The following is a 13,390-nucleotide window of genomic DNA, read 5'->3' as shown; positions in this document are numbered from 1 at the left end:
AACGCAAGCCATTCCACTGATTAATTGTTCTCACTGTCAAGAAATTTCTAAGTTCTACGTTGGATCTCTCTTCCATCCATTTCTTCCTGTCTTGATTTCAGGTACTTTGGAGAATAGATTGTTTTCCTATTCTTTGTAACAGCCCCTGAAATATTGAAAGACTGCTATCATGTCTTTCTCTTCATTAGACTAGACTTCAGATGTTGAAAACCAGGTAGGAGAGGATCAAACAATGATGCATTCACACATCAGAGGCCATGAACCTCTCTTCTGCGACAACCAACTAAATATATAGGCAAAGCAGGATTCTTGTTTCTTAGACTGGCTAAAACAGCTTATTAAAATTTACATTGCATACTTAAACTATTTTAATTTAACAGGATATATTTGTACTTAGTAATTGTTCAGTAATTTTTTATTCATCTTAACTAGATAATGTAGTTCCATTGGCTTTAACTAGAGGCTTTGCCATTGTAAATTCTTTGAAGCATCAGTTGTGTATATTCAGATATAGCAACTAAAACTATTTAAAAGAAAAAATTTCTTTTTTCAACAAATTTATCAGAGATAATTACTCTGTATACAGAGCAGGGAGGAAAAAGTATAAAGTGTTTTAAAGAACTGTAATTCTAATTGGTAAATGTCACCAGCTGTTGCATCTATCTTACTTGTGTATATTCTCCTAATAATTAGAGTCTCATGCCACAAGCTACATGAAAATATATTCACGAGGTGTGAAATTCCCATATGTCACAAATTAGGTAAACAGCTCCAAGAAAAAGGAGGAAAAACTGCTAATGGGAATTTTTCCCTCAAGAATTGACTATTTTCAGGATTTTTTAAAAACTTGAAAACAGATTTCTATGAAGACAGTAAGTTGTGATTTGTTGTGAAAATTATTTTTCCGCATAACGTTAATTCACAAATGCTTCTAGTAAGAAGCAATATTGCAACATTACATCTTAACCTTTAACTTAACTATCCTGGACAGAGTGCAAAAGTGGTATTGTCCTTTGTCATATAATTATGACATAATGCACACTCTGGCACTGAAATTTACTTAGAAAGAGAATATCTAATGCTCCTGATTTCCACAAAGAAATCAGTTTACTAAGTCAGAATGTTCCACTCATATTCCAATGAAGTTTATGCTCTGCCAGTGACAAACTAGCAAGGCAGGAGTGAAAGAGGAACAATATTCAATGTAATTGTTGTACCTCATCCTACTTTTGCTTTCTGTAGAAGACAAATAATCTCACAACAGAATGAATGGGAAGGAAAGGGGATATGGAAGCTGCTTGAATAGATATGGAAGTGTGAAAAGAATATGTCACAAAATACCACGATAATGTATGGAGTTATATTAATGGGAACTATAATATGAACCTTGAGGAAAAACCTGTAGATGTGAAAAAATGCATGTAAAAAACAAATGCTCCAAAAAAGATTTGGAGGTGGATTGAAAGTGCTAAGCAAGGAGCTTCCAGCAGAATGAATGGAATCAAAAATAAAAGCTGAATGAAGCTGATGTGAGGGAATACTGGGTACTAGGTAACAACTAATGTGTGTTAGTTATTACTTATTTGGGTTTAGGGATTCTATTTCTTTCATTTATTGAGTTATTGATATGTATTTTGTGTTTTTTTTGATGCGGGCTGCATCAAGGGAGTCTCATTCAATTTCATTATACACGTTGTGCATTGAAAATAAAGGTTTGATTTGTTTGATTTGATTTGATTTGAACTAGATAACAATTGCAAAGTAATGAATTACTTTAACTGGGTAATGAAATGTCTGCAAATAAACAACCATGCTTAGGGAGCACACAAAACATACATTAGACAAGATTGTATATTGCAGCAAGGACCAGTCTAAAGATTAAAATATCAGAGGCCGAAATAGTTGTGTTTGACAGGAAAAATAAAAATGAATGCTTCCAGGTCACAATGGCAAAAAATGGTAAGTAAGTGAATTTATCTTTTCTAGTAATATATTTACTAAAGGTAGTGAGATGGATGAAAAACTTAAGAAGGCCAAATGCTGATAGAAACGTGGCAGGTAGAGATTTGTTGCTTGGAATAAAAGGTGAAAGAAGCAAAAGAGATGTATATAGGATTTTGTTTCTGCCTGTTATTATATGAAGGCAAGAATTTGGTATGTCAGGAAAATCAAACGTAAATTGAATGGTGTGGGAATGGAGTACTTTCACATTATATGTATTAAGAAAACAGGATCAAGATCAGATGAGAGCTGTATGAATGAAAAAAAATGCAAAAGTGAATTATAAGTATGAAAGAAGTATATTAAAGAGGTTTTGTCATGTAGAGGGAATGAATGAGGATGAATTGCAAAACAAGTATACGGAGGAAGAGTGAATGGTCAAAAGGAAGATTGTAAAAGTTGTTGGGTAGAACTGAGATCTTCAAAAAGAGACAAGTGAGAACTTAAGAAAAATAGAGGTAATATGTGAAGCAGTTGTCATAGTTCAAATATTTTCAGGATGGGAACAAACTAGATAAATCATAGATAACTGCTGATAGGGAACTACTTTTTAGCAAACTATAAACTAAACTGGGGTGGTTCAACAATTGCATGAGATTATTTGTAATGAGTTTATTTTATAAACAAAAGAAGAGTACTATACTCCTCTGCTTGTAACAGAATACCCTATATCACCAGGCTTGAGATTTTGGGCTTGGACAACCTTGAACTATGCCGTCTATGGTTAGACTTAAGCATAGCACACAAAATTATCTGCTACAATGTCCTACCAGTCAATGACTACTTCAGCTTCAACCACAACAATACAAGAGCACACAACAGATACAAACTCAATGTAAACCGTTTCAAACTTGATTGCAGAAAGTACGACTTCGGCAACAGAGTGGTCAATGCCTGGAATGCACTACCTGACTCTGTTGTTACATCCTCTAACCCCCACTCCTTTAACCTCAAACTAACCACTATTGACCTCACCCCATTCCTAAGAGGCCTGCAAGGGGCATCCATTCATCGTGCCTCCTGTCCCTATCCTATTGTCCCCGTTTTTTCGTACCTATTTCCTGTATTCTTACTCATGTTTATACTTATATCTATTATCATGTAAGCAATTGACAAATAAATAAATAAATAAAATAAAATAAAATAAAACTCTTCCAAAGTTACTCTTCTGATACTTTAAGGATTCTACTTACTTAAAAAATCAAGGTATTGTTTTACTGCTTATCTGCAAGTTCTTTCTTTTGATTTCTCACTTTGTTAAAGAGGGACTTATTTTATTAACAGTTATTATCTCCAACACAGGAAAATTGTCTTCACATTTAGCTAGCTAAACAAGCTTTGTGACTCCACCCTTATGTTTTCAGTTTCCTACTTAGTGAACTGTATAAAGCAGAGGTCTCCAAACTTGGCAACTTTAAGACTTGTGGACTCTCAGAGTTCTCCAGCCAGCTATTATGGCTGGAAAATTCTGGGAGTTGAAGTCCACAGGTCTTAAAAGTTGCCACGCTTGGGGACCCCTGGTATAAAATGTAGAGGGACCGGGAGTTAACAGGTATTCTCTTCTGTTCTTGCTTTTCTGTCTGAGACCTCTTAGCTACATGCCTCTTTCTGGAAGTCTTTTAAATCTGTCATCCATCACATAGATCTGTGATGGCGAACCTATGGCACACGTGCCAGAAATGGCACCTGTGCCAGAAATGGCACCTGTGCCAGGAATGGCACGCAGAGCCATTTCTGCCTGGCATGCGAGAAGTTGCCCGGAACAGACCCTCTGCACATGTGTTGCTCCCCCACCAGCCAGCTGATTGTTGGGTATCTGCCGTGCATGTGGGGGGGAGACGTGCGTGCATCTGCAGGGGCCAGGGGTGCATGCGCATTGCATTATGGGTGCAGGCACACGTGCATGTGTGCACACTTTTGGCATGCGACGAGAAAAAGGTTAGCCATCACTGACATAGATGTACCATTAGACTCTGATGAACGGTACTTTCAAACATTCTGACAAATCTCAGCTTTCATTTTCTCCCAAATAGCAACTTTAAAAACCACCTATTAGCCCCATGTCTCTTTTTGGAAACAATGATTGGTTGCAAGGAAGAAAGCTATGGATTAAGTTTAACAGATGATGGTGTTGTAGACTAGGTTTAGCTAATTTTTTCTTTATTTTTTTCTAATGTTTTCTGATCTGTGATTTACTAGATTTTACTCCTTTTCTGCACTCTGCATTACATTGCTTATCACAAAAGAACAGCATGATGAGTATGTATTTATTAAGTGGGGGGGAAGAATTAGAAGGCAGATGCTGAAGGCAAAACTGACAACATCCCAGCCTATTCTGTAGTGATTAGGAAAGCTAAAAACATGATCACCTTACGACAGATTGTGTCATTCAATGGTGTATATTGTCTAATGACCAGAGCAGAAAATGGCTGGGTAATTTTTCTAATGTAAACACAATTATTCTGTATAGATGCATGCTGCATTTTGCACTATAAAAAACCTTTTAAAACTCTAAATCCATTGTGATGAATTTCCCTCTATAAATCTGAATCCCATAGTCAATATATGCATTAAAAAAAATGTTTGTGTATTAAAAAGCTATTCAACTTCACAAAAAATATTGGGTAGATAGTATCAAAGAAAAATCGTCCTTTAGGATTCTTGGAGGAAAAGTAATTATTTAGATATATTTGTGGAAATAACACAGCTCATTACAAACACTATATGTCAGATTTGTTTTCTAATATTGTTTTCTTTGAAATCTCCAAGGTGCCAAATGGTTTATATTATTGTATTTATCAATGTATCTTTTTTCTTTTTAGTTTCAGATATTTTATGAATAAATATTTATTTTTTATTTATGCAGTTTATCTACCACTTCATTTTTTGTGAATACTTGGTGGTTTACTACTGTTAAAATAACAATTAGCATATTACTAAAACCACACTAAAATAAATATAACAAATAAAGCATTTTCCACTTGAGTTTCAGGAACTTTTTCTGGATTGGGGCCAAATGCGGAAAGGCTTACATCTATAGCTTTTGATTTAGAATCTTAACTAGTGTTCCAAGATTATTTTGAACTTCCATTATGGTAGTTTAGTTACTTATGTCTAACTTGAGTAATTGCTATTCGAGATTTGTCAGAACCTAAGAAAAGTTTCAGATGGGGCTATTGAAGTAATGATTGATTAATAATCTTTATTATGCTCACTAACCAGTAAAGAGTAATCATTTGAGTATGTTGTTAGCATTTGTTCTCCTACAAAGTGTGTCATGACTTGATTTGATTAAAGTAGATATGATTCTATGAACTGACATGACATGGGACAAGACAGGAGGAATTTAGTCAAAACTGCGTAGTACATTTTCTTGATCTATAATGTATCCATCTTTTGTTTTCATATCTATGCTATACTACTATACATCCAGACTGCAGACCACAACTGTGTATGTATGGATGATATAATTTTTTAAATATTTATTCATAGTACTACGCATGTATTTTGTCATGCTGTTTATAGAAGCCTGTTAATTCATAATCAACATTCATTTTTCTCCCATTATTGTGTGCTGAGTTTCTTTTTTTTTTGCATTATTACCTCTGTGTGTCCACACTTGCAAAATATACCCAGATACGCACTTGTGTATGTATGTATGTATGTATGTATGTATATATATATATATATATATATATATATATATATATATATATATATATATATACACATATATATATACATACATACATTCATATACATATACACATGCATATACATATATCAATGCTGCTTGAAACATAATTCTTGAATATATTTCAAAAACTTCTTGGAATTTTAAAATAGGGCAGCATCAGCTCCCTATTAAAAGAAATTGGGCTCCATATGAATTAATCTGAATTACCCTTAAATCTTACACGAACTTTTTATAAAACAAATAACGTGCATAGGCATGCAGGTTTTTATGTTATCATGTATATACACACATGTGCAGTTTATCGTGTGTGTGTGTGTGTGTGTGTGTATTCTTAAGTTTTCACGGGTACTTACATGTATGGCATTCAGCTTTGTTCAGGTATTTTCCCACGTCATTGTAGTTGTGCTTTTAAAGTTGTAGCAACGTTTCGGCAGAATCTCATCTGCCATCATCAGGCTTCTGTACAGAAGCCTGATGATGGCAATATCTGCACTACACTAAATACATATATATAATATATATATATATATATATATATATATATATATATATATATATATATATATATATATATATATATATATATACACACACACACATACACAGATGTATATGATAAAAATAACACTGCAAATTGTACCTCTGTAGCTTATATCTCTCTCTCATCTTTTTTTCTTTTTCTTACTAAAACAGAAACCAGGGATGGATCTTGCAGATACTTACATTATGTTTGTTCGTCAAAATCAAGATATACTTCGAGATAAAGTCAATGAAGAAATGTACATAGAAAAATTATTTGATGTAAGTAACTGTCTCAATGAGAAATAGTACTTCATAGAGTTGAATATTATGAACACCTGCCTTTTATTGCTTATTTTTATAGTTTAGGAATCACAATGTTTACAAACCACTCTTGATTTTGGATTTCAAAATACTTTTTCTGAGAAATGAAATTACCGAAAAATATTACTATTCCTTCGTAGCCTTTTTTTAAAAATGAAATGCTAGAAAGCTTATGATTTGTAAGAGTCTCTTGGATTCACACAATACATCACTGAGATGCAAGTCAATTCTGCTTCAGCTGTAGTTTCATCCTACTATTAAGTAGCCAATTCACCACATCTAATGGGCAATTATAAGGTAAATACAGAGAGCTTAATCTTCATGGTAGCCGAAATATCTCTTCAGCTGTATGGTTCAGATCCCTACCATATTCATAATTCTACCTTTTAAAAAAAATAATGCTATTGTGTTTCCTTTGGTACTAATATTGCAAAACTATCTACTTTCAGAGGAAAAGATTCCAATCTCAGGTACTTCACATAGTTGAAATGGTTGCTTTTTTCTCCTCAGCTTAGTTGGGAAGGAGTTGATCTCTTGACAAAGATTGTTATTTTTCTATTGCATGTACTGTGAGAAGAAAAACAGATGAATCCTTTTTGGATATACATCTGCTCTATAATGATGTATTCAATAACATAATCCAACAGTTCATATTCTGTCACTATAAAGGCAAGTTGTCTACATAATTTACTTTTGGCCACCTCAAAATTACAGGAATTTAAAAACAGAAGAATTATTGTGGTTCCTCAAGGTATTTTTCTTTTCCTTCTCTGAAACGATAGGGTACGAACAATAACAACTTTCCCTACATCAAATCAAATGAGAATTCCAAAAACAAAATAGGAGAAATTTTCAGCAGTTTTGATTATTTTAAACCTTAATGGCTATAGATCCTTTATTTTCCTTTTGCATTCCTTTGAAAACTTGGTTCTTTGTAAAATACTTTTGATATGTGTGTGTGGGAGAGAGAGCCAATTAGACAAGGTTGCAGAATTCTGGAATTCCTCGTGCATAATTTATAGAGGAGATGTTAGAAAATCATTGTCAGAGAATTCTAGTGCTGTGTCTTAAGAGCCCTATTCTATTCCAACCATTTGGGTCTACTTTCTCTTTCCCAGTTGGTTATAGTCTGCCCACGCTCTCTTTTGCCCAAAAGGGCCAGAAAGAGAACTTTATTTCAGTTGTTGATCAATAAAAATGCAATCAGTAAAATGTTCTTATTTGTACCTTTTTCCTGCAATGGTCTTGTTTGCTAGCCTGTTGTTTACCTTTGGGCAATCTAACTCTCATAATTCATAATCGACTGCTTCCATTTTCCCCGTGAAACCCGCTTTATGCAGTTTCCTGCAGTTGAAACCAGTACAGACTCTGAATACTTTATTTGTCATGGAAGGTATTTATTTACATTCAATCTCCGTGGCATTTCAGAAAGCTTTTCTTGCAGTTTCATTTAATTATGCAAGTTTTCTGCAAATGTTTTCATAACAGCAATTCACAGCCCTTGCTGTGACACTTCACTCATGTCACTTGTGCAAGGTCTCACCACACAAGATTCTCTGCCATGGATATGTCAATGTTTGTTGTTTCTTATCTTGCTTGATTGAAATAAATCTTGTTCAAGCTCCCTCTTTTACAAACATTTGCAAGCAGTTCTTGCAAATGAACTGGAGAAGAAAAGTATCATCTGGTATAATAAGCTAAGTGTTACTATGTGTGAAAAATTATTTATATATTTATTTTGCAAGAGCTTTGATTTCTTGCAAGGGGAGAAAATTTATTCATTTAGCTGGCATTTTTACAAAGTATTGACAGCCATATTTCAAACTTTGCATTAGTTTTTGTGGATAGACAAACATATGGTCCATTTCAAAGGTGTTTTTTTTTCTATTTCCCACAGCTTGCTTTGCTGTTTTTTAAATGTTTAAAATTTCTGGGTAACAATCCCTATTCAGTCTTCTGGCAATGGAGAGCAACTCAGTGCTTTTACAGAATTATTTAAATTCAAAACTACAGATGGACAGTTAGGCTACGTTTATTTTGTTATGCCTATGGTATTTTATAGTACTGTAAGTATTTTTTGTTAATTATTCCTATATGTTAGCAAAGTATACATAAATCAATATCTGAATAGTGCCTCTATGCTTATCTATCATGGCATTACTTGTAGTCTTTCTGTACTCCACGTTTTTTAAACTATAATTGTGCTGGAGTCATTACAATTGTTACTAGAGTTGACAGTATTATTGCTATTCCCCAACCTTGTCACTTCTAAAATTATATCCAGGTGTCTGCTTCATATATAGTGAATTCAATTTGCTGTTTCAAGACCAAGTTCAAATTTCACCTTTTGATTACTTACAAGAGGATATCTATAAAGGATAAAGTCAGGTAACAAACAGCACTTGTGTAATATAAATTACTGGCTCTTTTCATATAACATTCTGAACTCTGTTTTAGGATCAAAGCTCAGGGAATTTCAGAAATTCAACTCACTGCTTTCTTATCCTTTTCTAGAGCAATGAAAAAAAATATTATTTATGCAGTGTAAGTCCCTCAGTATAACAAGACTTTGGAAAAGCTTAATCTGGATCTAGTCAGGCTCAGTCCAGTGGCACTAAATGAGTTGTTGATCAGAAATGATTGTATAAACACCAAAGCTAACTGGGTGTAAACAACAGCTTAATTTTATATCTCCTTATAATAAATATCTATGGCAAATTATTACTGTTCATTTATTTTGATTGTATATATTCTGGTACAGTACAGGATTTGTTAAATTGGCTTTAGGAATGCTTCCAGCACTGCAAATAATTTAATTTTCTAGGTTGTTTTTAAGCTTTTTGGCAAAATTCTAAAGAGAAAAATAAGATACTTAACAATTTTCACCCTCAAAATTGCCAATCCTCTGTTTTTTTACTCATGTGGAATGGAAAATGGAAAATTCAACCATTTTGGGAAGTCCAAATAAAGATGTCCATTTATAGATTTTGGATTTTATGCACTCAGATTGCACCTGCAACTACAATATCAAGATATGTGCTGTATAGAATTACTTAAATGACTTATGTAAATAAATAGTAATTGAGCTATTCAATGCAAAGAACTAGACCAATGAAATACAAATAACCTATAATTACAGACTTATTTGCTTAAACACAGGTTTGATGCAAATTATACATTTGCTCACTTGTGGTGAACCCATGAACAGATTGTGTAAAAATGTCCTCAACTGAGCGTTGCTAGGCCAGACTGCAGACATGAGTGAAGAATGGCTCCCTTGCTAAATCTTCCAATGCCTCTAAAATTGGGTTTCACTCCATTCTAATTTTTACTACATGACTGATCCTAGATTGAAACAAAAATTCATCCATACACTTTCTGTCAGTGTACGGCTGCAATGGATTGATTCATATATAAACGTTCAACAATTTTAAGGGAGAATCAATCGCTGCAGTGCTAAATCTAATAATTAGCATATATAAATGAGCTTTTTTTAGGGAGAAGTCAATTATATTTTACAGCAAGACTACAAAAAGTAGCATGTATGAATAAGCTACCACAGACAAACTCACATTTTCATGGTGGCATCTTGTGAAGTCTCGGGACTTTTTCCCCCTTTGCTAAACCGGGTATGGGCGTGGCCAGTGCATGACCCATTCAGCCCATGGGCCGGGAGTTTGACAGCCCTGAACTAGAGTATCATCAACCATGGGACAGTAGACTATTCATTCCATTGGATGATGGCTTCCCTCATCATTGTTCTGTGCATAGAGAGTGAATCAATTGGGAATTGAGAGCTCTTATTGATGAATTAGCAGTATTTTTTTTCATCCTTAAGCATTAAAAGACAGTTTGTTTTAACCATGCATGAAAATGAAAGAGGAAACTCACATTCTGATATACTGAAATAAAAACACGAAAAATCTTTTTTGTCAGTCTGAAAAATAATTCATGCTCTAGGGGTTGATTGAATGAAAACAAATTACAGTACTTAAAAGTAATGGTTCATCTGTGTTTTGGAACTAAGTTACACTGGTCATCCTTAAATCGTTTGAACCATTATATCTCATGTGAGAAAAAAACTTCTAAAAGTAGCTTTCAGCCTTTCAAACTTTCCTTTCAAGACAGGGAAACTTTTCCTAGTCATATTTTAATATTGTTTCAATATATTTTCCATATTGTTTCAAAATATCTTATTGAAAAGTTTAATGCATGTGACTAACCTGGTCAAGTCTGAATTATTGGGTGCTCCACTGACATTATTTTCCACATTTCTCTCAATGTGTATTGTTTATTGAAGAAGATTTTTAAATTTTATGAATAGATAAATACAAAGATTGCTTTTTTTTTTTTGTTCTACAAATACTAACATGTGAATAGTTCCCAGCTCAAATACAATAAGGAAGCAGTTTGGGAGTACGTAGTTCAGACATAATTTCCTTGATTATGATTGAATGGGTTTAAAGAGTCTTTCTTCAGTTAAAAACAAATTTTAAAATTCCATGGGCGTGAAGATAGGTGGGTAATATGGCACTATGACATTAAGGAAGAAAGAGGGGGGGGGTTGCCTTTGTCTATGATGTGATAGAATTGCTGATCTCCCCCAGTTTTAGAAATAGATTTCACTGTAATTAATATGAGAGTGTCTCTTGTTTATTTGACTTAGAAACAAGAAGGGTAACCCAAGAAGGGGCAACATCTTTGCTATGAGTTTGTGAGGTAATCTCCTCCATAAACCCGTCATTCTTCCATTCTTCTCTTTTTTTCCTCCCTGCAAACCACACTGAAACAAAAAAAAAACTGTCTGAAGAAGCAAAAAAGTTACATAGGCTTCACCATCAATATCTCTTTGTAGTTAAAAAAAAAAAATCTTCCTGAAAATTATAATAGCTTCTTGGAAGAATACCTTTGAACTTAGATGAACTCAGGTTGCAAAACCAGTAACCAGTATCTCTATCACATTGGAGAACTTACTCTTTTGTCTTTTGCCAAGGCATAGTTTCTTCAGTCACGAGAATTGTGTTAGAATTCATTTGTGACTTTTTAAGCATGATCATACCATGTCTGAAAAAAGGGACTGAGGCCATTTTGTCCTGCAGAGTTATGGCTGGGTGGGGGAGCTTTGAGATGATCTTCCCTGAGGCACTAAAATAGCCTTTTTTTACAGATTTTTGCATGTACTTCAGTTTCCCAGTAACGTAAGTTCTATTCCATTGATTCTAAACTTTACTTATTTATGTTTTGTGAGATTAAATGAGATTGAAATTATGGTTCCACAGTCTCCTTTTTTCTTTAATACTTCTATGTCCAACTACCTGGTTTACTAAGACCTTATGAACTTTGAAACATATATCCCTGTGGGCCAGTTTCCATAAGAATACATTTGTTTTTGCACCCAGTTCAAATTATTACTTCTTGCTTTTCAAAATCTGTGAATTTATCCAAATATCAGCTGTAGCTTCTTCCCTTAAAAAAAAAAATGCTCTTGATACTTTGGTATTCTGGTATCCAACTGTCCTTCACATCATGGATATTGGACTGGAATCAGTAGTGGTGTTTGTGGGCTAATTCTAACCATTGTGGTTGTCAAACTGTATTAATTAGTTGTTTTTGTCTCTCTCGTGATACAGGGTTTAGAGTTTTATATTATAATTATATTTCTAGACTGCTCAATATCTCCAGAGATGAAGAGCAGTTTAACAGTTTTAATTAATAAGCATTGCTATCATTGGCCTATAATTCCTAAGATTATCTACATCTGTGCTTCATCTATTTCTAAAATAAAACCATAACTGCAACTTTGTCTCATATTCTTTTGTACTAAGTGATTTTGGGTTAGGGCTCTTTTAGAAAGTGCTTTCAATATGTGAGTACGCACGCATTCACATTGTTGTTAGAAATGTTTATAAAGCACTAAATTTTATCTGTTCTGGTGGAGTTTTAATTGGCTTTAAGCTTATTAAATGAGATGCTAAAGTATCTGACTTAAAAAAAAAAAATTAGCTGGTGTTAACCTGGTCATATGTCAGAGGTGAACATTGCTCATTAAAAATATTATTTCTGTGGAAAACATGCTTTCTGATCCATATACATACTTTTTTCCTGAAAATAATGCTTCTGAGCATTTCCTCAGATTACTTATCAATCTGACATATTGTCATTTGTACAATAAATAGGGAGAACAATGTCTGTTTTGAAAAGGAAGCAAGAGTTTCGAGGTGAAAATGTTACTTATTGCAGAAGAGGCTGTGTAGTCTTGAATGGCATATTTCTTTTAATTTTTTTTTTCAGTTTGTTAGCATTCTTCTGGTTCATCACTTAGAGTCTTATTGTTAAGCAATTATAAGCAAACAACCCTGCTTAAAAATATAGTGAAATTGTACTGGATCAAAGTGAAACCATATAATCTAACATTCTTTGCATTTGGTATCAACTTTGAACTTCTGAGTATCTATCAGAGACTGGCTGGTGATTTTTTTAGGGGGGTAAGTGTGTGTAAATTTGTTTTTGTGTGTAACACATATGCTCCCACTTTTATTTTACTTTAGCATACTTCTTCATCCTTTTTTTCTTGTTGTCATAACTTCTTTTGTTTTAATTCTGTATTTTTACTTTTTTTATTTTGCAAAATATTTATATTTTGCACTGAGCTAAGTGTTACATTATCATCAATTGTTAATTTCTGGTGGTTTCTTATAATACAAATAGTGAAAGTAACCACATTTCAATCTTTGAAATATGAGTTATTTTGAACATTGCATAGATTCAGATGTATTCAGATGAAGTATGTGATATCAGTGCTCTAGAATTATCCAAGCTAAATCCAGAACCATAAACTGAGCTTAAAAT

At 33.5% G+C, this 13,390-nt stretch overlaps 1 protein-coding gene across 18 annotated transcripts in view; it reads left to right on the top strand.

The window, feature by feature from the left end:
• CADPS2 (calcium dependent secretion activator 2) overlaps window positions 1-13,390 on the top strand; it is a 334,568-nt gene that overhangs the window by 303,505 nt on the left and 17,673 nt on the right. For 12 of the 18 annotated variants that reach the window (XM_087934094.1, XM_087934093.1, XM_087934092.1 and 9 more), the window contains one exon: window positions 6,392-6,499. In XM_087934094.1, the coding sequence (XP_087790220.1) occupies window positions 6,392-6,499 (108 nt within the window). Of the gene's footprint in view, window positions 1-5,434; window positions 5,453-6,391; window positions 6,500-13,390 lie in introns of all 18 variants that reach the window. The other 6 variants (XM_087934097.1, XM_087934086.1, XM_087934085.1 and 3 more) reach the window with 1 other exon arrangement.

This window comes from Pseudonaja textilis, chromosome 5 (assembly GCF_049901715.1).
Source record: "Pseudonaja textilis isolate UNSWEBS1 chromosome 5, rPseTex1.2, whole genome shotgun sequence".
Lineage (NCBI taxonomy): Eukaryota > Metazoa > Chordata > Lepidosauria > Squamata > Elapidae > Pseudonaja > Pseudonaja textilis.
This window is presented reverse-complemented; position numbering and strand designations above follow the sequence as displayed.